At 38.6% G+C, this 23,627-nt stretch overlaps 1 protein-coding gene across 2 annotated transcripts in view; it reads left to right on the forward strand.

The window, feature by feature from the left end:
- castor1 (cytosolic arginine sensor for mTORC1 subunit 1) overlaps positions 1 to 23,423 on the forward strand; it is a 69,141-nt gene extending 45,718 nt beyond the window's left edge. For both annotated transcript variants that reach the window (XM_028824245.2, XM_028824244.2), the window contains exons 3-9: positions 649 to 842; positions 1,549 to 1,678; positions 2,285 to 2,408; positions 15,697 to 15,810; positions 15,960 to 16,042; positions 20,863 to 20,957; positions 22,204 to 23,423. In XM_028824245.2, the coding sequence (XP_028680078.1) occupies positions 649 to 842; positions 1,549 to 1,678; positions 2,285 to 2,408; positions 15,697 to 15,810; positions 15,960 to 16,042; positions 20,863 to 20,957; positions 22,204 to 22,266 (803 nt within the window). In that variant the 3' untranslated portion in view covers positions 22,267 to 23,423. The remainder of the gene's footprint in view (positions 1 to 648; positions 843 to 1,548; positions 1,679 to 2,284; positions 2,409 to 15,696; positions 15,811 to 15,959; positions 16,043 to 20,862; positions 20,958 to 22,203) is intronic.
- Positions 23,424 to 23,627: the final 204 nt, after the last annotated feature.

Genomic DNA, 23,627 nt, shown 5'->3' on the forward strand with positions numbered 1-23,627 from the left:
ATTTACATAATCTTTATTAAAGAGTTGATAGCAGTCGTGGCACACTCTCGTGACCAATAGCCATGTAATCAGACATGCCTAGTAACTCAATCCATCCCAGTGCAACTTGCCGTGGTTATCTTGTATGGGTGGGCTTGTGTGTATGTGCGCCAGTGCCAGTATACCAGTGAGTGCTCACCTTGAAATACAATGCCTGTAGTGCAGCTAAGAGAATTTAGGAACATGGGTGTTTTGGACCTTGCAAAAAGAAGAGAGGCTCATCTGTGTTTTATGTACCACAACAGAGTGGAAGGGGGGGTTTTGGGGGGAAAAGGCTGAGATGTAACTGAACTCTCTTGAAATCTCCTGTCAAACAGTGGTGTGGTCAGGCGGTATGTTATTGACTGCCAAAAAAAGAGGTGAGCTTGCAATACTTTGGAAATATGAAGCTGTGGTAGAAAGTCCTCATGGAGTCCTCTAATTGGACTTCTTGTTTAATCTGACATCCTCAACCGACAAGAGCAGCAACAGCGGCCATTAAGTGACATCCCCTGGACTAGAAGTTGTGTAGTGTGACATCAGCTTTATCTACAAAATGTGCAAGTAGTAAGCATCAAATTATCTTTCTGCTTAATGGCACCATTTTTTTTTTCTTTTCCCCTAAAACAGAGCTGCCAGAATCGGAACACTTGCAGGTGGAGAGTGACATATGGCTACCCTTAAATGTGCTCTGCGATCGCAATGCATCCAGCAGTTCCGACACTGTGGGAGTCACCAAAATTGCCACATCTGTTATTATCCCTCTCGCTGAGCAGCACGTTTCGGTGTTCATGCTGTCTACATACCAGACTGACTACATTCTGGTGAGAACACTTTGTGGTTTTTGTATTAATTAGCTTTCTTCTGTTCTCCTGGATGCAGAAGGCTTCTACCACTTACAGATTGTATGGCTTGGTACCACTTTTGATATGTTTTGATTGAAGTGATGAGATTGGAAGAAGTAACTGCTGGAATTTCATTGAAGTTCTACTAGATTTAGATTTATGAAACGGTTTAAATTATTACAGCATGATATATTTTATGGTTTTAAAGGTAGAATAAAAATAAACTGCTTTTTTTCAAAAGCATATGGATTTTAAATAATAATGAGAAATGTATAATGTCTATCCTTCCTTTCCATAATATCAGCTGCGTGCAGTTGTATTTTGTCAATTCCATAAAACTAAATCATAAAAGTTCATGCTGTGTATGTGTGGAGCCTATTCACGCACAAAGCAGCCGTGGGTGTGATGGCAGCCCTTTGTGGGGCAGACATACTTGCACTCGGTTGGTTAATGTATGACTTAAAAAAACAGACTGGACTACTGGAGAAATCTGGCATGTTCTGAGGAAGATTTAAACTGGGGATGTGGTTGGGTGAGTTTTTTATATTTGGATACCCTACAAAAAGTGCCTCAAATAGGAAAATGCAACAAATGCCTACAATGCCACCATGCTGTCTCCTGCTTGCATTTTGGTGGTAGTTTGAGTGGATTGCTCCAGTTGACATTGTGATGTGATCTTTAACAGGTGCGTGAAAAGGATCTTCCAGTAGTGATTCATACCCTGGAACAAGAGTTTGCCATTTACAGAGAAGTGGGAGGAGAGACATTTCGCGTGTATAGTGAGGACACTGACGTCGAGGAAGATAGAAAGGAAGGTAAGCTGCCTAATATGTATATGGAGCTGTCAGTAAGGTGGGTGTGTTGTACCACTACAGAGTAGTGTGTCTTTCTGTCCTTTGCATGTGATATTATTTGAAGTCGTTTGGCAGAGTGAAACAGGCTTGGTTTCTCTTGATGACTTATCTGAAATCATTTGGTAATTGAGTATTGAGAATGAGAGTGTCCATTTTTTACTTGTATTAATCAGATTGACGTTTCATTTGCCGGTTAACTGCGGTGGGCTGGTGCCCTGCCTGGGGTTTGGCTCCTGCCTTGCGCCCTGTGTTGGCTGGGATTGGCTCCAGCAGACCCCCGTGACCCTGTAGTTAGGATATAGCGGGTTGGATAATGGATGGATTTACTGGTTCAGTCCTTTGGTTAAGGAATTGGTACAAGGTCTGCCCTAACGGTGAGTCTGCTAGAAAGTACTCTGTAATGAATGGCTTTCATAATGATATGTGTAGCTGATCTGCACACACTTCAGCATATTGGTATGCATTTTTCAATATACCTTTAATATCTAAATTGTCATTTTAACCACATTGTTAAAGCAGTCAATTGCATGGTCTTAATTTGCATGTTATTCTGATTTCTTCTGCAAGCTGTAAAGATGAAGGTACATCCTGTATTGAGCCCTGATAACCGTTTTTCAGTGATGAGCTTAGATCCAGCCACCCTGCCCACCATAGCCACTATACTCATTGATGTCCTTTTCTATTCCAACTGGTGAGTTTTATATTATTTTTTTCCCCTCATAGTAGTGTCATATTTTACAAATCATTGCATTTTCCTTTTGAATCATTCTTTTTCATGATGATCTTTTTGGTTGTGTTTATGACTGTCAACAATTTTTATTGTTCATTTCACTCCTACAACTAGCAAAAGCCATTTTAGATTCCTGGGCTTTCAGGAATCTCAGTGGAGGGAGGCAGAAATAATTCAAATAATTCAACCTAGATGACCCACCAGAAGCACACAGGGGTATAACGGTAAAAGACAGTTGGGTAGCCATGAGTGCAAGAAAAGAAAAAAAAGTGCAGTGCCTTCAGAAAATATTGTGACCCCTTCACGTTATATACACTTTATGTTGCAGTCTTTTGCTAAAATCATTTAAATTATCTTTTTCCCTCTCGTCAAGCAACACTCAATACCTCAGAATGGAATTTTGCAAATGTATTACAAAAAAAACAAACTGAAAATATCCCATTGACACAAGTATTCTCACACTTTACACAGTACTTCTTTGAAACCCTTTTGCACCCTGGTGTCGTCTTGGGTCTGCTGCGACAAGCTCACACACCCGGAGATGGGGATTTTCTGCTATTCTGCACTGCAGATCAAGTGCAGGCTCTGGGTGTCCCACTCAAGGACATTCATAAAGTTGTTCCTATGACACTACTCTGTTGTCTTTGTTTGTGTTTAAGTTCATTGCCCTGTTGGAAGGTGACCCTTCAGCCCAGTCCTGAGATCCAGAGCACTCTGAAGCACATTTTCATTAAGGATATCTCTGTGCTTTGCTCTGTTTAACTCTTCTTCAACCCTGACTGGTCACTCAGTCCCTGCCACTGGAAAAACCACCACACAGAATATGATGCTACCACCATCATGCTTCATTAATGTAATTTATGCAATGTATTCCTGAGGAGAGGCTTCTGTCTGGCCAGTCTTATCAGAAAGCCGTTGTTGCAGTTACGGTTGTCTTTCTGGAAGTTTCCTCCATCTCCACACAAGTTCGCTAGAGCTGAGCCAGAGTGGCCATTGGATTTTGGGTCATCTCTCTTAGCATGGTCCCTTCTCCCATAATTGCTCAGTTTGGCCAGGTGGCCAGTTTTTCCATTTAACAATTTTTAGGAACCACTATAAAAAAACCTGCCACTGTTCAGTGTAGTGCTGAGGTGCCACCCATTGCACGGCTGCCCTCAGATTCCAGTCCAGATGGTTTGTTGTGCTGTGGGTGCTGCAACGTGCTGTAATCAGCATATGTTCCCAACCTGTGCTCTTGGGAACCTTCAGTGCTGCAGGATTTTTATTTTTTTTTTTTGCAGTCTTCCCCAGATTTCTGCCTCAACATAATCCTGTTTAAGTCCTGCAGGTAATTCCTTTGACCTCATGTCTTGGTTTTTACTCAACTTTTGGACATTCTGTAGACAAATGAATGCCTTTTCATATGACCAGTCAATTGAGCTGACCAAGGTATAGAAACATCTCAATGCTGATCAATGGAATGGGAAGTGCCTGAGCCAGATTTCAAGTCTCATAATAAATGAACTGAATATTTAAGTTTTTATTGAATGTATTTAAAACATGCAACATTCCATACTATCAAGTCAAACTTAACAAAACTAAATTCAATTCAACCCCCAACCACATGCGTAAGAGAGAAATGCCAACAGCCAGGGTAAAACTTTTAAGAGTAGTGTAGAGGGAAAGGAACCTTGCTCCCCAATATAAGAGCTTAATCTAAAACATTATTATTGATTAGATCCTGCCAGGTTTTAAAAAAGTTTGGAACAGAGAGAATTAGATCTTTTCCAATTTCAAATAGTATATAACATTAGTTGCCCACTGAATGAAAAGAGGAGAGTTAGGATTCTTCCAGTTGAGCAAAATAAGTCTACATGCTAATAGTGAAGTAAAGGCCATTACAGTTTGTGTGTCCTTCTCCACTTTAAGCCCATCTGGGAGTCCAGCTGTTCCTTTTAGGGGCAATAGCTCCCTAGTTGGAATAAGTTCTTTTGTAATTACGGTGTTTTAAGTAACCGAAAACTGTATAGATATGATATTAAAAGGCGATACCTCTCCCATAGCGATACGGTGGCAAAAATCACATAACAGAAAGTAACTTGGCTTTCTTTAATGACGATTTATGAGGCATAGCAGACGGGAAGCCTATGGCAAAAACAATACCAAGGTGGGATCTTGATCCATACAGTCTGCCATCTTTCGTCGCTGCGCTGGAAGGCTTTTCAGGACGGATGACAATATCATCCGTCCGTCGGCTTCTAAGTATTTGGCTGCTGTCCAAGTCTTTATATACTGTCTTCTCCACATGTAGGCCCTTACATTGGCAAATAGTCCATTTCCAAACAACGAAAGATGATTTTGTGCTGACAGAGGATAGATGTATACTATTCTGTCTTTAGGCTGACTACACATTCCTCCAGCTGTCTTTGTCTATCTTGTCCTATGCTTGGCCTGGCCTGTACATGTGAGTGGATTTCTAAAATAATTTTTGTACAGAAAACAGTGACATTAAACTTATATTTTTATTACAAACCACCCTTTGTCACTGGATCTGTGACAAATATAATACTTGAAGGTCTTATCTACAAAGCAAAAGGTACTCGATCATCCTTCACAGTGTAGACAGTTCCTCAAGAACATTTGTGGAAATGTGGTGTAGTGCCACTATAGCTCCTGTTTCATTCATATACCAGTGTAAATAAGTGTTAACAATAAGTTACATTACACTTGGACAAACAGTTACATTTAACATGATGTTATTAAGTAGTGATCATAGTATCTTACCAGTGGTGTAGGTGGAGATCTCCTGTTATGTCTTAGATAGTCAGTGTTGTAACTAAGTATCACTGAGCCCATGCAGAGGATACCATAGCCTCAGATTACATTATAAATCTATATAGCATCTTGATGGACTTCACTATCCTTTGGCACTCATAACATTTCTAGCTACAGTATGTTGATATATTTGCCTCACCCTTTGGTGTCTGATCCCTTTATATGAGTTACAAGAGTTGTAAAATAATTCAGATGCTATTCTAGATCTATTGCTATGATTAATAATTGTTCTTAACCAGTATTATTGCATACTTTTATACTATCTTTTATCCTCCCCAACTTCACTATCAGATGTTCTATTCCCTTTCAATTTACCATTTAACATTATTGGTGGTAAATCATTTATATCCTCATACCTTTGAGCCCCTCTTATAACATTTTCAAGTATATTCCTAAACTGTCTATATTCATGCCTTGTCCAACCCAGTGGTTTGTAGACAAAGTCTTTTGCTTGGTGGCTTTGCAAATCCTTCTGAACAAATGTGTGACTGCTTCAGGAAACTAAAGTCTTTGCCATTACTAGAACAGAAAACTAAACAGTCTCATATCATAAATAACAGATAAATTAATATGGCAAATTATTACATTTAAACCAGGCTAGTGAAAATGTTTTTTCAGTAGGATAATACACTAAACAAAATTAACACATTGCATCAGTTCTACATCACAGATGTCTTAAATTATATCAGGATGTTACATATTTGAACTTAAGCGTTTTCATTTTTGTCTAAAACAAAAATCTTATAACATTTATATAACAAACTGTAGCTTATCTTATCAACAGCCGAATCTCTTAAATGTCTTTTAAGATATTACAACAGCCCAGTTTATATAGACTACTAGTAAACATTTTAATTATTCCCATATAATATACATTTCCTAATGTATAACTGATTTAACAATCCATTTAGCTATATGCATTATCATTGAACACTAACCTTAATACATTAATGTAGTAACAAATCTTCATAAAATTTAATCACTAACAGATACAAATGAATGCATGTGTTCAGTTCTAATAATTTCATAATTACTGAAGTGATAATAAAAATAATCATTTGACATACATCAAAATATGTAAATTCTCTTCACTGTATTTGGTATGAAGACTAGAGAAAGACATTAGTTTAATATGGCAACATTTAACCTGTTCGTACTTTACAAGTATTTTAGTATTTTAAAACTTTTATACAGGATGTTATACCCTTACACTTGCACAACTAATCAGCATGCAAGGAAATAATTCCAATAACTGCTGTTCATTAATTTATGATTGATGATCAAACATTCACCATCCTTTGGTCAGATTATTCCTAATTTCTCTACCCAAACTTGCTGTTAAACTATTTCTTGCAGCTTGTATATAAAAAATAGTTTGTGTTTCATCCATTGGTCACAGGGTTTGCTGAATCTGGAGAAAAACAAACATCTATAGTTTTGAAGTCACATATTCTTTATGCTTATAATACTTTTCTTGAAATTCAGATTTTAAAATTCTTAACTCTTTACTGACTATGCTATAGGCTGTCCTTCTGCCTTCAGTTAAAATTTTCTAAGATTCATCAAGGTCAATAAGTCATGGCTTTATTTAACACTTCATCTGTTTGTAGGCTTCAAAGACATTCCAGGCTCACTGACTAGACACAGGATACACTATAAATACCAGTCAAGTTATTCTTATGATCACTTTTGATTTTACTTGCTATTGAATTTTTAGATACTAATACAATTAAATTTGGATATGATCCCCTACTACTATGTTATTATATGAGGCGTCCCCCATATCTTTTTGGATTTGGTTCACATTATTGATTAGTCAGCTGACAAACACAGAAACACATACTGTTAATAGACACATACTTATAAATGACATATAAAAGAGCATCTGCCACCCCAGACTCTGAATGAGAGTAATTAATCTTCCTTTTTTTTCCTTTGCTAGATTTTATCCCACTTCATGCCCAAGTAGATTACTTGGCTAAGGCAGAAGTTCTTTAAACAACATTCAGCACACTGGAGAAAGCAACTGTTCACAAACAAACAGCCTCCACTCTTTGCAGTCATTTCTACATACTTAGCAATTGCTTCATTTTTTTTCAAATATCATCCCATATTCTCATACTCACGTTCCCTTTTACAATTGCATTTCATTCACAGAGATCACTATCACACGTGCTATAAATTCAGTTGAGGTTGTGCTTTTTACTTTATTTATAAGGTTTGGCACCATTCAACGCGCTTAAACGCGTCTTTCTTTTATGCTTATTTACTTGTCAAACAACTTACTTCTTTACTTTCATGCTTATCATTACAATCAAGCAACTTCTCAGGATGCAAGCTGGTATTACTTTAATTAAATTAGGAGTACATCTTACCTCTGTTTCATACGTGCTAGTCTCCAGATCATGAAAACTCTGTGGCGATCTGATTCAGTGACAACAAGGTGAATCCACCCATCGGGAAATCACGTGGCACAATTCCACAACAAGAAAGCATTCCTAGAAAAAGTTACAGTCACAAAGAATATCCTGACTCAACAAGGAAAACATACATGCTTGAACCTTTATTTCCTATCACCAGGCAAGTGTGCTAACCACTGCGCCACCATGCTCTTTACCTTTTATAGTTCCTAAAATACATAACCTCCATTCACGCACTTCAGGTACATTCTGCTTGTCGCAAGAACTTGTCTCCGTTCTCATTTGTTATTATAAAAAGAGCATTTTTTCCTTTAAACTTGATCAGGGTGTGAAAGGAAAAATGTTTTGCACGTTATGATAAACTTTTAACAAAACTGGAGACATTTTATTTACTTTAACCCAATTATACCCATCGATAATTATCTTTCTTTGTCATGTGAGAAACTCTCGTTTTTAAATCCACATTTATCCAATTAATACCTTCTTAAAAGTATGGCCAGTACTTACAGGAAGGTAACAGAGGCATGCTTCTCATTGCAAAGTTAAAACCAAATGTATTTATTCCTTTTCCAATTTAAATTAGAGCTCTTTTACATTTTAGTGCTATTTGTGTACACTGTTTAAAAAGAAACTGTAAACACTAGCTTATATCGTAGGTTCGTAATTTAAGCTATATTTTTAGATGATTTCAATAGTTTCATTAATATCTGTGTGTTTTAGCACACGGCATGATACTTTTAGCAATATAGGCGAAGGGGTTTGGGGTTGGGGTTGCCAAAACCTTTAACCTTTTGGTCTCAGCAACAGCTGCATAGCTTATAAAACTGCGTTTTTAGCATGCGGACAGATTGTGTATTTTGGATTACATCGGGCTACTATTATGCCATTAAAGATTTCTACAATTATTTTAGTGAGTGCGATCGAGCCTTTGTGGATTTTATCAGCCTTGACACTGTTCATCTTTAAGTAACTGACTGCCAGACCCGCTGGACGCGTGACTCGTCAAATGATAAGGTTAATACATGCCTACATGCATCAACTCTTAACGCAAAGCTCTTCATAGTTTTTACAAAGCACTATTTCCAATGGCTAACGATGTAATTTATTTAATAACAGTGTTCCCCAACACGCCATTTACTTCTCTGGCAGGTTTTGGACTTCATACGACAGCTGATTAAGCTGTGTTGTCCACTCGGGTGCTGTTTCACTTTATTCTGGACAACCAATCTCGTGTGTAAGTTTAAAACTGTTGTTTTACAATTTATTTTTGTCTGGTTTAGTCTCGTCTTTTATTCCCACATTTATAATCATGCTTTGGACTTTTAACTTGCATAATGTAGTTAGCAGACGCTACCACAAACTCACCGGCAGCTGTTTTTTTTTTTTTTTTTTTTTTATTATTGCCCCATGTTACAAGACCACCTCTTGTACTTTGACGGGATTAATTAATATCCCTATTCCAGTTAGGGTCAGGCATTTAAGGCAGTATAACTCGGTCACGGGAGTCCATAACTGTGCACGCGACCATCCCGATACACTCAGCATCTGACCAAGACCTTCCATGCCATCATTATCAGAAGCATATTTTTATATATATATATATATATATATATATATATATTACATTATAAATATGATAGTTATTAATTTAGCCACAAACCTGCTCGACTACGCCATTTTGTTTCTTTTAGGGGCAATAGCTCCCTAGTTGGAATAAGTTCTTTTGTAATTGCGGCATTTTAAGTAACCGAAAACTATATAGATATGATATTAAAAGGCGATACCTCTCCCATAGCGATATGGCGGTAAAAATCACATAAGAGAAAGTAACTTGGCTTTCTTTAATGACGATTTACGCGGCGTAACAGACGGGAAGCCTATGGCAAAAACAATACCTTGATTTTGGTCACTGCGCTGGAAGGCTTTTCAGGACGGATAACGATATCATTCGTCCGTCAGCCTCGAAGTATTTGGCTGCTGTCCAAGTCTTTATATACTGTCTTCTCCACGTGTAGGCCCTTACGTTGGCAAATAGTCCATTTCCAAACAAGGAAAGAAGATTTTGTGGTGACAGAGGAGAGATGTACAGTAATCCCTCCTCCATCGCGGGGGTTGCGTTCCAGAGCCACCGGCGAAATAAGAAAATCCGCGAAGTAGAAACCATATGTTTATGTGGTTTTTTTAATATATTTTAAGCCCTTATAAACTCTCCCACACTATTATAAACATTTCACGCACAGTTATACAGCATAAACCCTTTGTATTCTCTTAGATATTAGGTAAGATTCGTTGAAATTATGTATGTAAACACAGTTTACATACAGTAAAACCTAAATATTATTTTAAAGATATCGAGCGTCTCCGATATCAATACATTACAGCCATTACAACAGACAGGCCACCAGCAATAAATACGTACAATACAAGAAAAATTGTATACAGTAAAATGTGTGTACAGCGACACTAAACTATGTACATGTAATAAGTACTGTACGTAAATAATTAATGATGGTTACTCACCAACAATGACACGACGACTTGTCCGATAACGATGAGTTTAATTTTACTGCACAACAAAGGAGAGTGTTACAGCTCTTCTAAAGGAGCCTCTTCAGGCGACTGTTTAGCACCGCCGTTGTTCTTCTTCCATCACTCTTCAATCCAAATCCCTAAAGCAGATTCCATCCAGACTACTGCCTTATCACGTCCACTTGCAACTCGTTTTGCGCCCTGATTAAAGGACACTGCGGCCGTAGATCTTATATGCTTTTCCTCCTTTTTAAATAAAAAGAATCGTGGACTCATTGATGCTGTAATTGTGTCCTGCAGCGGTGTAGCTGTTCCCCTCCTTCAACATATCCAAAACTTTTACCTTTTCTGCAATCCTGAAGCATTAGCAGTAACGTGCATTAATTCTGAATGAGTGAAATTAGACTTCCTGGTTAATGCAGCACTCCATTGCTGAGCCAATCAGCAGCACACAGGAACTTAACCGCGTGCTCTGATTGGGTAGCTTCTCAGCCATCCGCCAATAGCGTCCCTTGTTTGAATTCAAATGCGTCCCTTGTTTGAATTCAAATGGGCAAATCAACTGAGGAAGCACAGGTACTGTAGACCGCAGACATCCGGGAGGCAGTGAAAAATCCGCGATATATATTCACATATGCTTACATTTAAAATCCGCGATGGAGTGAAGCCGCGAAAGACGAAGCGCGATATAGCGAGGGATCACTGTATACTATTCTGTCTTTAGGCTGACTACACATTCCTCCAGCTGTCTTTGTCTATCTTGTCCTATGCTTGGCTTGGCCCGTACATGTGAGTGGATTTCTAAAATAATTTTTGTACAGAAAACAGTGACATTAAACTTACATTCTTATTACACCAGCAAACACAGCTGTGAGTGGATTAGGAGGGATTGTGACACCAAGGCTGTGTGAAAGGAATTTAAAATTATTTGTCCAGAATGATGTTAATTTGGTGCAGGCCCAAAACATATGTGGCCAAGTGAAGCTGGAGCTCGATTGCAACGTTCGAAGGTTGGATCTTCCCCTGGAAACAATTTGGACAGTTTTAAATGAGACAGATGTGCTAGAACTGAATACTTTTGTCAATGTGAGAGTTTAGTTTTTTTATTTTTGGTAAATTGCAAAATTTTCAAAAATCTTGTTTTCACCTTGTCTTTCTATGGTATTGAGTACCATCTGATGGAGAAAATCAATTTAAATGATGTTAGCACTGTGCTACAACGTGAAAAAAAGTGAAAGGGTCCAAAAACTTTATGAATCCAATGTAAATTTCCTCACCCAAAAAGGAAGTCTGTGCCTTTCCTGGAATCTACTGATATTTTCACTAAGTTATCTTGTCCACACAAGAACCCCCCAGCATTCCTGATGTGAAGTGGTGGTAGCAGGGAGTAGTGATGAAACAGCTACCTGTCTGGCCTGCACAGTTGCTGCTAATGTTATCGATACCTTCAGGTGTCTCACCAGCATTGTTATCATGGGGATCACCCCTTGTCCATTTTCTTCTTAACTCTTTGTTTTTAAAGTGAACTTTCCCAAAGACCTTTGCAATAGGACTTTCTGAGTACATTTATTGTTCTTGAAAAATATCTTCCGTTTCTTTGATCCAGAAAATGCTAATTTTATCGTGATCCTCATTCACGGTGTGCTTGGTAAATCACATTGTTTCCTTCACCTTCTAACAGGCTTGTAAGTATTGAATGAAGAAATACAGTGCTTCAGTATTCTGCACACGTGTTACAAACGTGAATATTTTTACATTCTAATATTCCATTTCACTGTACATCAGCCTGACACGTACTGTACATGCCCTGCAATGATAAGCGTTGGTTAAGCTGGCTCTTTAACTGTTGTGTGAAGCTGTGGACATGCTGTACAATATGCAGCTAGTGCTTTCAAATGTGCCATTCTGAATTTTTCAGATTTGGTATGCTTCAATATGGGACGGGACACACAAGGATAACCTGCAAAGGAAGCGTGGGAATGAGTTAAAGAGAGGATATTTTATGTAGTACTGTCTATTTAGAGATGCACATTGAATAGCATTGTTGTTTTTGTATTTGCACGAGTTGTTGTAGCTTTTTGACTACATACATTTTAATTTGTTATATCTACTCTTTACAGCAGGGTTCAGTTTGTTTAGTGCACTGCATGCTGTAACATTGCATGCATTTACTTCCTGCACTCATTTGTTGGCACACATCACTTTGGCTTGCCATGGTGATTACCACATTTATTCTTGAGTCCCACTCATGCCTGGATTTGTGCTTTTTATCTTTGTAGCCATTGCATACTTCTCTGCATTCAAAGAAGAAGTGACAAAAGTGTCATAACTCATTCCTGTGTCTGTTTTTCTGTTTTCTTAACCTGCTTAGTCAAGAACAGGGTGGTGAAAACTGAAGTCTGTCCTGTCAGCGTTAATTACAAGACAGGAAGCCACCTTGGATGGGATAATGGTCCATCACCAAGTATGTGTTCACATTTGGTGTAGAGACTGTTTGGGGATTGGAGGAAACAGGAGTACCTAGACAATTCCCATGCAGGCACAGGGCATATGCAAATTCCATGCAGGATGTGGCAAGGCTGTGAAAGGAACTGGCGCCAAGTTAGTGTGTCTGTTGTCTCTATGTTGGAGTAATATTTTGTTTATTTTAATTACAGAAGTGAATACAAGTACAGATTCAAAATGAATAAATATTTCTACAGTAAGCCTTTTGAAGTTGTCCACAGCAGCTACAGAGGGGCCATAGATTTTTGCCTTTTAGCCTTTTTAACTCTGGAACTCTTGTGGATGCAGAGTTTCACACTGCATTATAAAACAGCACATCAGACCCATTGCGGAGGCAAGAAGGAAAAGCTGAATAAATGCTGTGCCGCTGTAATGTCAGTCATTTTAATGGAAACACTTTTTAAAACCACACTTGCATAATGGCAGTAATGACTTTGTGATTAACCAGACCTTCTCATTTGAAGAATCTGCTTTTAATTTCTGCTTGCTACTGTACACAGTAATGCAACATTCTCCATAATTAATGGGGGGGAGGAGAGCACCTCTGTCTGGAAGGAAACTTTACTCATTTCACATTATGCTGTTCAAGGAACTGTGTGCACAAGCCCACAGAAGTTTTATTAGAATGAAAAATAATTGGAATACTCAATGAAAAACCAAGAATACGGCACTTGCAATCCAGGGCTTCAAAAAAAAAATTTAAAAAAATCAAAAGAGGTTTGTTTATGAGAGGGATAGGAATGCTTAAACGTTCTGTAAAGAATTATGTTTGTGAAATCTTTGTTGCCTGTATCGGCTATACTCTGTCCTGCACTAGTAAGGCGGCTATGGTGATTTAAGACTGCACAACAATAAAGTTGTTTTCTGAAGCTTGTAATGAACTCTCTTTCAAGTGTGCTGGCAGACCTGTGTGTTTTTAAGAAACATAAGAAATCTGACAAATGAGACGAAGTCATTTAATCAGTCAAGCTCGTTGGTTTAGTTAATAGGTAAGATGTCCCAGTATCTCATCCAGATACTTCTTAAAGGTTGTCAAGGTTTTCTCCTTCATCTCCATGTCTCAGTAGTTTATCCCAGATTCCCACAGCTCCTCATATAAAGAAGTGCTTCCTGGCTTCAGTCCTAACTGCACCTCCCCTTAATTTCCACTGGTGTCCTCCATTTTGTGATTCACCTTTTAGCTGAAAGAATGTTGCTGGAGCTGCTTTATCAATGCCTTTGAGGATTTAAATTTGAATTAGGTCCCCACACAGTCTCCTCTGCCCGAGAGCAATCAGGTTTAATTCTCTGAATACAAGAAAAAAAGTGCTCCACTGCTTTATCTGTTGGTATGTTTCATGTCGTGCCCTGCATGTTAGTATTATATAGTGTAGCTATTCCTCTTATTTTGTTGTATTTTTTGCTATCCCTTCTATCACATGCAACACAGCAGTGTCTGTGTTTATGTATCTTACACATTTACTGCTGATTGGTATTTGCATAGCAGAACACAATCAATGAACGAACTATGAAGTGTAAGATCCAGTGAAGGTTAACAAGTTATTTGCATATATACATGGCTTAACTATGAAAACCAGCAGCACTCCAGTTTGATGGGTTTCTGCTAATAACATTATTTATGGTTACAGGCCAGTTTTTAACTACACTTTTATACATTACATTCATTCAGTCAAAGGCTCTGTTCCCTTTGTCAGTTGTATTTAACAAATAACTTTCTCATTCTGTAAGATTTTTTTTGTTTTAAATATCCTGAAAGTTTTATGAGTAGTATTGAAGAGAACACCAAACAAGAGCAGCTGGGGTTTGAAGTATGGCAGGAACTCAAATTTTGCTTGCATTTCCTATAGAGGTGAAGGTACATTGAGAAACAGCTGCAGCGTACTAATGAGACTGGGTGTGTTGACTATGGCTTGTCCTTTTATGGTTTTAGATTTGTGGCCAGTGCCGTTACAATACACTTTTGCTCCCTTCAATCCTAAACAGTGTTAGCTCGGATCAAGAAACTGATAAATGGAAGAAATACAGGACGGACACATGTACTGCCTCCCTTCACTGTGCATCTTTCTAAAAGATTAAATGGGTTTTTTTCTCCCCAAATCCACTTTATTCCACTATATTTTGTCAGCAATTGGCTGGTTAATGCTTGTCTACAGAGTAGTCAATGGATCTCTAGCTAAATATAAACACGGAGGAACTCATGAGGTCTTGAGCTCTTCCTCACCCACTTAAGTCTGCTAGCAAACAGTGTCTGGTGATGCCACCTCTACTGTACGTAGCATCAAATCTCAATGCAGGCTCTTCATGTTGAGCTCTAGCTGCTGGAATGAGCTGCCTACCTCCATCTGAATTGCCGACTCCTTCACTCTCTTTAAGAAGCATTTGGCTTTGCTAACTAAAAAGTGTAACTACCTTTCATTTTTTTTTTCCAAGCTCTTCATTTGTGGTGATCAATTTAAGAACCAGTGTTATAGGTTATAAAACAGACCTGCAGGCTGATGTTTACTCAATAATGTTGACTTCTTTTGCAAGTTGCCTTGGATGAAAGTGTCTGCTAAGTGAATAAATGAAAAAGTTATGATTTATTTTTGTGTCCTCGAAATATTCCAGGATGTTCTGGAGCCACTTCCAGCACACTAATGTGGTACACATTTCAAAGTCCTTGGGCTATCACTTAAAAATAGCTTTTAGTCAGTGCGAGATTATCAACTGAAGAATTAATAACTTCTTAAAGGCAAGGTAAAATCATCTTGATAATTGATACAATTACATTTTTTGTGTTAGAGATTAACGTCTGTGAGGGTCAGGTAGCGATTATTCAGTTCAGAGAAGTAGTAGTATTTAGCCTTGTGCTATTTTAATTTTACTGATATGTAAGTTACAGCAGAGTCCATACCAATGTGTTGTGTATGGAGTTGCTTTTTTGTTTTTTTTGGCAGGGAGAACATTTTATATTAATATATTCTTTTCCCATCTCTGGCCAGCTCTGCAGAAGTTGAAAACTATGCATCTCTGGGACTAGACTATATTAAGTTCTTCTCTTTCTCTTTGATCGATGGCTACATCTCAATTGTAATGGACACAGAAACTCAGAGAAGGTAAGTAAAGCCACAAAGATAGGGTGCTGGAGATAACCAAGGAAATGAGTTAGCAATTTATTGTATTGGAAGTACTGTATAAATGGTTGATATGTATTAGACCTCCATCCAATGGCCACTCAGATGTAAGTGTTTGATTTGTTTTACAGATTTCCCAGAGAACTTTTGTTTACAAGCTCATCAGGAGAGCTATGGAGAATGGTGCGCATTGGAGGACAGCCTTTAGGCTTTGGTGAGTATACACAGTCATGATTATGCAGTATTTAGGTAGGGTCGGTGAGATTGTCAGAGTGTTACGAGCAGTATGTCAAACCCCCCACCGCCTTAGTAGCAGCCTCCTTCTAATAAATGTATAATCAGATTCCCAGGTTTGCACTGAAAATGTTTGTCAATTTAAGGAATGGTGGAAAAGATCTTTTCTTTAGCTTAATTTCTTAGCCCGGCCTGTGTTAAGGAACAGCCAGTAGTGTTACCTCTGCTTCTAAGAATCTTTGGCAAGATAATTTGATGAAAAATATACTAAAACATGGATATAAATTTTTTGGAAAGGATCAGTTGTTTAAACTGTAGAAGCACTGGACAGTAAAGAGGAAGAAAAGAGTTCTGATCATGTTGAAAATCATTTCTTACTTTTAGAGTATTACCTTAAATGTGTAGCATTCACCTTGCATGTTTCCATTTATAGTGCATCCAGAAAGTATTCACAGCGCATCACTTTTTCCACATTTTGTTATGTTACAGCCTTATTCCAAAATGGATTAAATTCATTTTTTTCCTCAGAATTCTACACACAACACCCCATAATGACAACGTGAAAAAAGTTTCCTTGAGGTTTTTTCAAATTAATTTAAAATAAAAAAACTGAGAAATCCCATGTACACAAGTATTCACAGCCTTTGCTCAATACTTTGTTGATGCACCTTTGGCAGCAATTACAGCCTCAAGTCTTTTTGAATATGATGCCACAAGCTTGGCACACCTATCCTTAGCCAGTTTCGCCCATTCCTCTTTGCAGCACCTCTCAAGCTCCATCAGGTTGGATGGGAAGCGTCGGTGCACAGCCATTTTAAGATCTCTCCAGAGATGTTCAATCGGATTCAAGTCTGGGCTCTGGCTGGGACACTCAAGGACATTCACAGAGTTGTCCTGAAGCCACTCCTTTGATATCTTGGCTGTGTGCTTAGGGTCGTTGTCCTGCTGAAAGATGAACCGTCGCCCCAGTCTGAGGTCAAGAGCGCTCTGGAGCAGGTTTTCATCCAGGATGTCTCTGTATATTGCTGCAGTCATCTTTCCCTTTATCCTGACTAGTCTCCCAGTCCCTGCCGCTGAAAAACATCCCCACAGCATGATGCTGCCACCACCGTGCTTCACTGTAGGGATGGTGCCAGGTTTCCTCCAAACGTGACGCCTGGCATTCACACCAAAGAGTTCAATCTTTGTCTCTTCAGACCAGAGAATTTTCTTTCTCATGGTCTGAGAGTCCTTCAGGTGCCTTTTGGCAAACTCCAGGCGGGCTGCCATGTGCCTTTTACTAAGGAGTGGCTTCCGTCTGGCCACTCTACCATACAGGATTGATTGGTGGATTGCTGCAGAGATGGTTGTCCTTCTGGAAGGTTCTCCTCTCTCCACAGAAGACCTCTGGAGCTCTGACAGAGTGACCATCGGGTTCTTGGTCACCTCCCTGACTAAGGCCCTTCTCCCCCGATCACTCAGTTTAGATGGCCGGCCAGCTCTAGGAAGAGTCCTGGTGGTTTCGAACTTCTTCCACATAGGGATGATGGAGGCCACTGTGCTCATTGGGACCTTCAAAGCAGCAGAAATTTTTCTGTAACCTTCCCCAGATTTGTGCCTTGAGACAATCCTGTCTCGGAGGTCTACAGACAATTCCTTTGACTTCATGCTTGGTTTGTGCTCTGACATGAACTGTCAACTGTGGGACCTTATATAGACAGGTGTGTGCCTTTCCAAATCATGTCCAGTCAACTGAATTTACCACAGGTGGACTCCAATGAAGCTGCAGAAACATCTCAAGGATGATCAGGGGAAACAGGATGCACCTGAGCTCGATTTTGAGCTTCACGGCAAAGGCTGTGAATACTTCTGTACATGTGCTTTCTCAATTTTTTTATTTTTAATAAATTTGCAAAAACCTCAAACTTTTTTCACATTGTTATTATGGGGTGTTGTGTGCAGAATTCTGAGGAAAAAAAAAGAATTTAATCCATTTTGGAATAAGGCTGTAACATAACAAAATGTGGAAAAAGTGATGCACTGTGAATACTTTCCGGATGCACTGTATATACCGGTGTCTGCATCGTTGTTTTAAATTTTGAAAAATTTCAAAACTATTGCATATGTGGTACAATTATGTTAAAACGTGATATTTTATGTTAAAAGTTTATTGAAAAATATTGATTTTTAACTGCTTGCCTAACATCAGTCACAAATTTTGCCATTTTAACAATTTAAACCTTCTATGATTGGTTAACTGCACTTGATTTGAAAATGTAGTGAAAAAGTACAAATGCTTCTGTGTAGTTGGAGTGAAGAGTAAAAAACCTGCAGAAGAATACACGCAACACTACACAAAATACATGAATGCTGACTGAGTGAGGAATTTAGCTTGTGAAAGGCAAGACCCCCATAATAAAGAAGTAAACATACACACTGTATATTAAACAGCAATTTAGAATTGGTGTTGTAAATAAAATTCATAAACCTGTTATTCCTTGTGTGAAAAAATAAGTGTCCTCTTAGTTACTCACTTAAACAGCTGACCAAACTTAACCTCAGATGACTGAACGCAGCCTTCCCCATTGTATCTAATACAATATACTCACCCTGACCATGACCGTGAATGTCAAGTAGTGCAAGGATTCTTGATGAATGCTATGCCTCCACCAAATTCCAGAAGAGAGTAAGAAAAAGGTTACTGAAACTTACCTTTAAGAAAGAGTTACAAAGCCAATTTTAGGGCTCTGGGGTGGCACCGTAATGATAGCCATCACCCTCAAATGGAGAAATTTGGAACATTGGGGAATCTCTCCAGGGAAGACTGGCCTGTAAAGTACCCTAGGGGGCACAGTGATTACTAATTCAGAATGTCACAAGATCCCAGAAAACATCCAAAGAATTGCAGGGCTATTTAACCTCTGTTAAAGTCAGTGTACTTGACTCGCCAATAGGAAAGAATTGGAGTTGTATTGAGATTCATGAGAAAGTAAGGAGATTGTCACCTCTACTATCTAAAAGTAACACCTCAGATTTTCAAAACAATTACCTGGATGACCCCTCCATTCTTTTGGAATAATGCTGTATGCACAGACAACTCAAAAGTGTAACTCTTTGGACAACACAAGTGCCACGATATCTTGTGCAAAGCTAGTGACAGTGTTTGAAAGTAAGAACGTTATACCTACAATTAAAAATGGCAGTTTGCTTTGCTGCTTCAGGACCTGGAAGACTTGACATTACTGGAGGAACATTGAATTGTGCACTTTATACCAGAATATTATTAAGGAGAATATCTGGTTGTTTATCCATGACCTGAAGTTGAAGCAGAACTTGGATATTCAGCAAGAGAATGACTCAAAACACAAAAGCAAGTTTACAGCTGAATGGCTCGGAAGAAACAAAATTAAAAAGTTTTGGGGCGGCCAAGTCAAGAGATGCTATGACAGGCCCCGAAACAAATGGTTTACACCTGCAGATCTACTGTTCTTTCCAAATTAAAGCAGTTCAGCAATACAGAACTGACTAAATTACCCCAACAAAGAAGTGAAAGACTTATCAAATTACAGGTGATTATTGCTGCTGCCAAAAGTAATGGAAATATTGGAACCAGGGGGAAATTTACTTTTTCACAGGATTATAGAGGTATTGGATAGCTTTATTTTTTAATAAAGAAAGTAATGATTTAAAAATGGCATTTTGTGTTTATTTAGGTTCCCTTTCTCTAATATGCATTGTGTCTTTAGAATGCACAACGGGCTTCATGCTGTTTGTTCCATGAGGCAGTTTCTCCTGTCCACCTTTCCTGTGTGTGTGTGTGTTCCAGTTTACCGTTTATTTTATTATTGTTGGGTGTTCTTACTATACTTTTATAAAATATATGAACACAATTTCATTTTGTTGAAAGGTCTAGAGCCATTCATTGCATAAAATCCGAAAACTAGATTAGGATGGGGGCAAATTTTTTCATAGTACTGTACTTTGGGATTGGACCGTGTGTCTGTCTGGGGGGGTTGCCAACTGGGATCCCGAGTTGTTTCATCGTGTGGTGGGTGTGACAACACACTGTACCAGTGCATGCTCCCCAACTTGACCTCACTTGTACTTGACTGCCACACCAGTCGCTTCACTAAAGTGTAGGTAGCTAGTGTGAAGCATGTAGGTGGTTGAGGCACTGATTGAATGTAACCTATAGGTGGTGCTCTTGTTCCAGTTGTTGAAGGGCTTGTCTGTTCCACATAAAGGAAGATTTCATATTTTTGTTTTCATGTTACATACCCCATGTAGTTTGTAGTGATGACGGAGAGGAGTTTTTAATTATGTTTTCATACAGCACAGAACCATTTCAGATAGAATAGCTGTCTATGGTGACCAGTGCTTGCTGACAGCAAATAATTATCAAAACGGTCCACTAAAAAATAAGTCATGTTGTGTAATTCACATGTCAAGTCATCCACTTCTATGTCCACAATGTACAAATTTCAGTAAAATATTGTTAACTACACCAATTCCAGAAAACTCTAATTATGAAATAAAGTAGAATGAGCTGAAATAGCAACAGGCCTACAATTCAAATGCTAATCCACTTCCATTATTTACATAGATCACCATAGACACATATTCAAAAACATTGTCCTCTCCATTCTGAATGAAAAATAGTTAAATTGTTTTCAGCTATCAGTAAAAACTGCATGGGGTATGGAACATTAAACAAAATTTTTTTTAGGTGTAGCATTCTTTTAATTTACAGATGATAGATGCACTCTGCACCAACAAGTGATACAGTAAATTAATAAAGCTAAACTTTCCTTTTCCTTTCAGATGAGTGTGGCATTGTTGCTCAGATATCGCAGCGTTTGGCAGAAGCTAATATTTCTGCTTATTACATCAGCACCTTCAGCTTTGACCATGCCTTGGTAAGTAAGGGGGAAAGAAATGAACCACTTTGTGACATCAAGGAAAACCAGCTAGTAATCTGACCTGTGCCAAATTGTTATGCTGTGAGTGGTTTTAGAGTTTAAAACCCAGGCATAGAAGTTTTTGCTTCTTTTCTCAACCTGTGTTACTGTGCCACTTCTATTCAGGCCATAGAATAGGGCCAGCAAGTTGTTGGCAGTTGCTATGAGGGGTGTTCAATAATCAATCTGAGCATGAAAGAAAGTAGCAGGCATGTTGAAACAAGTCTGGGACTGTGGTGACACATCTCAAGGTTACTCATGCGCAGTTGTAGCTCAGTGCGAGTCTAAAATTCCAAGAGACAGGAGGTCAGGAGAGTCCTCGTGCGAATCATGTAAGGTTCTTCACGATAATGCACCAGTTCACATGTCACGTCAATCACGGGCTGCCATCCGAGAATGTGGGATCCAGCAGCTGAACTATCCACCCTATAGTCCTGACCTGACTCCCTCAGATTATTTCCTGTTCAGATTTTGAAGAAATCTCTCCATGGACAGAGGTTTTCAAGTGATGTAGACATCAAGGCAGCTGTGATGTCCTGGTTTGAAGGTCAAACAGATGATTTTTTTTTCCCTAAAGGGGATAAAGTCATTGCAGGGAATGTGGATGAAGTGTATGGAGGTGTCTGGGGACTTTATTGAAAAATAAAACTTTTGAAAACCCTTTTCTTTCCTACTGAGGTAGATAAATTATTGAATGCCCCTTGTAGCATTGCTACTTGACAGCTTGACAATCCCGGACTCAGATCATGGAAGTGCCATACCTCAGTCAGTCTTCACAGTTACATTCCAGATCTATACTGCTCAGGTTGTCTGGCAAGCATGAATTGGCCTTGTAGGGTTGTATGGATTTGTGCCCCTTGATAGTCCAGGATTAGCCTTGCCTTGTTCGTGATACTGTTAGGATAGTCGGTGACATCCACAAGTCTGAAATAAATTGAATGTTATATTTCCTATAAATGTTATTTACCTATTTGTAGGCAGTGAACATATACTGTTCTGCTGGAACAGTCTGGGAAGATGTGAATATCATTTAGTAATGTATGCCATAAGAGTCTAGGACTATTAGATGTCTTTGAAAATAATATTAAATATGTATTTTTAGGTTATTAAATGCCCTGAAACATTTAGCAGAGTGGCATACCCTTATTCTTGGTAATTTATATGTGTGATACATCATCATCATCCTCCTTGTCTTTTGTCCTAGGTTCCTGAAGAGGACATCTCATATGTGATCAGAATGTTGGAGAAGCCATTGACTGAACTGTAAGGACAGTCGTGAAGGGCCAAGCACTACAAAATACAGGAGCACAAGCAGAAGACAGGAAGACAGAATATCTTATTAAAGTAGGGATGTGTAGCCTTGGAGTGGTGGAGATTTAGCAGGTGTGATTACATGCAGCTTCCAGTCCATATTTAAAATGGAATGGATTGGGAAAACTCATGTAGCAGTGGTCTTGACATACACTTTGTTTGCATTTTAATGGCCTACATATTTTTTTTTTCTTTTTTATGAGAGTTCTGCTTTGAATTTATGACATTTTTACTGGGTGCAGGAATATGAGAGCCTAATTGCATGCATTTCATTTTAATAGTTGGTGGTTGAAACCTCAAGCCTGTGAAATGAGTTGGCTGGAGGGAGGTAATCCACGTTTATTGGTGCTATTATTATCATGACTGGATGAATGAAAGGACTAGAGCTGATGGCTAGAAACTGACCGTTCTGTGCCTTAACTTTATTTCAGGATGACCAGGAAAGGAAGCTATTTGAGAGAGACATGGCAATGTTTTTCCCTCCTGTGTATATAGACATTTAAAACAGGACACTTGCCATCTGTAGCACTTACCATTTACCCCCCTCCACGTATTGTCTAGATGTGCACTTACTTTATTATAATGTAGTCTCTAATCAAGGCATTGTTAATTTACATTTATTGCATAAACGCATAGCTGTCAGCTTAAATACTGCCTTTTTAAGCATTTTTTATTTTTGGATTCAGTTACAGCAGGCTTCTCACATTGGTTTTATATGGGAAAACGACCCCTCCTCGCTTATTTAACAACCACATATCTGCATTCATATAAATTGGGTTGAATACATGTGTGGCTGTGTGTATGAAATACAAAATGCATTGTTTTACTGCATGATACTAACATATGAACTCTCCTAGGCAGTGCAGTATTTGACATATCTGATATAGAAAACCCCCTATGGGATGTTGTGCCAGAAAGCCTACACCTGATGGTCAACAGTATTAAAAATGTAAAAACTGTTGAATTTCATTGATTTAGACAGCAGCAGCAGAAGGGCTGTAGAGGGGTGTGTGTGTGTATTTGAGGGAGTATGTGGACAAGGTTCTTTTTTCTTCTTTCTCTTTTTTGTACAGTCAGTTACAATTACTCAGTAAAAGACTTCTAATTACCCTTTCTTGCTGATGGGTCTTTTTATTTCTAGGGTATCTGCTTTAGAAATGTGGATTAATGGGACTAGCGGTTACAACATGTAAGAAAGTGACCTAGATTTGTCCTTTTTGAAGAGTGTGTTTTTACACATTAACCACTGTGTGATCTTCACATAACTTTCTCCTTCCCGCTCACCTTACTGGAAAAATTCACTTCAGTGGTTTCCCT

The sequence above is a fragment of the Erpetoichthys calabaricus genome, chromosome 18 (genome assembly GCF_900747795.2).
Source record: "Erpetoichthys calabaricus chromosome 18, fErpCal1.3, whole genome shotgun sequence".
Classification (NCBI taxonomy): Eukaryota; Metazoa; Chordata; class Cladistia; order Polypteriformes; family Polypteridae; genus Erpetoichthys; species Erpetoichthys calabaricus.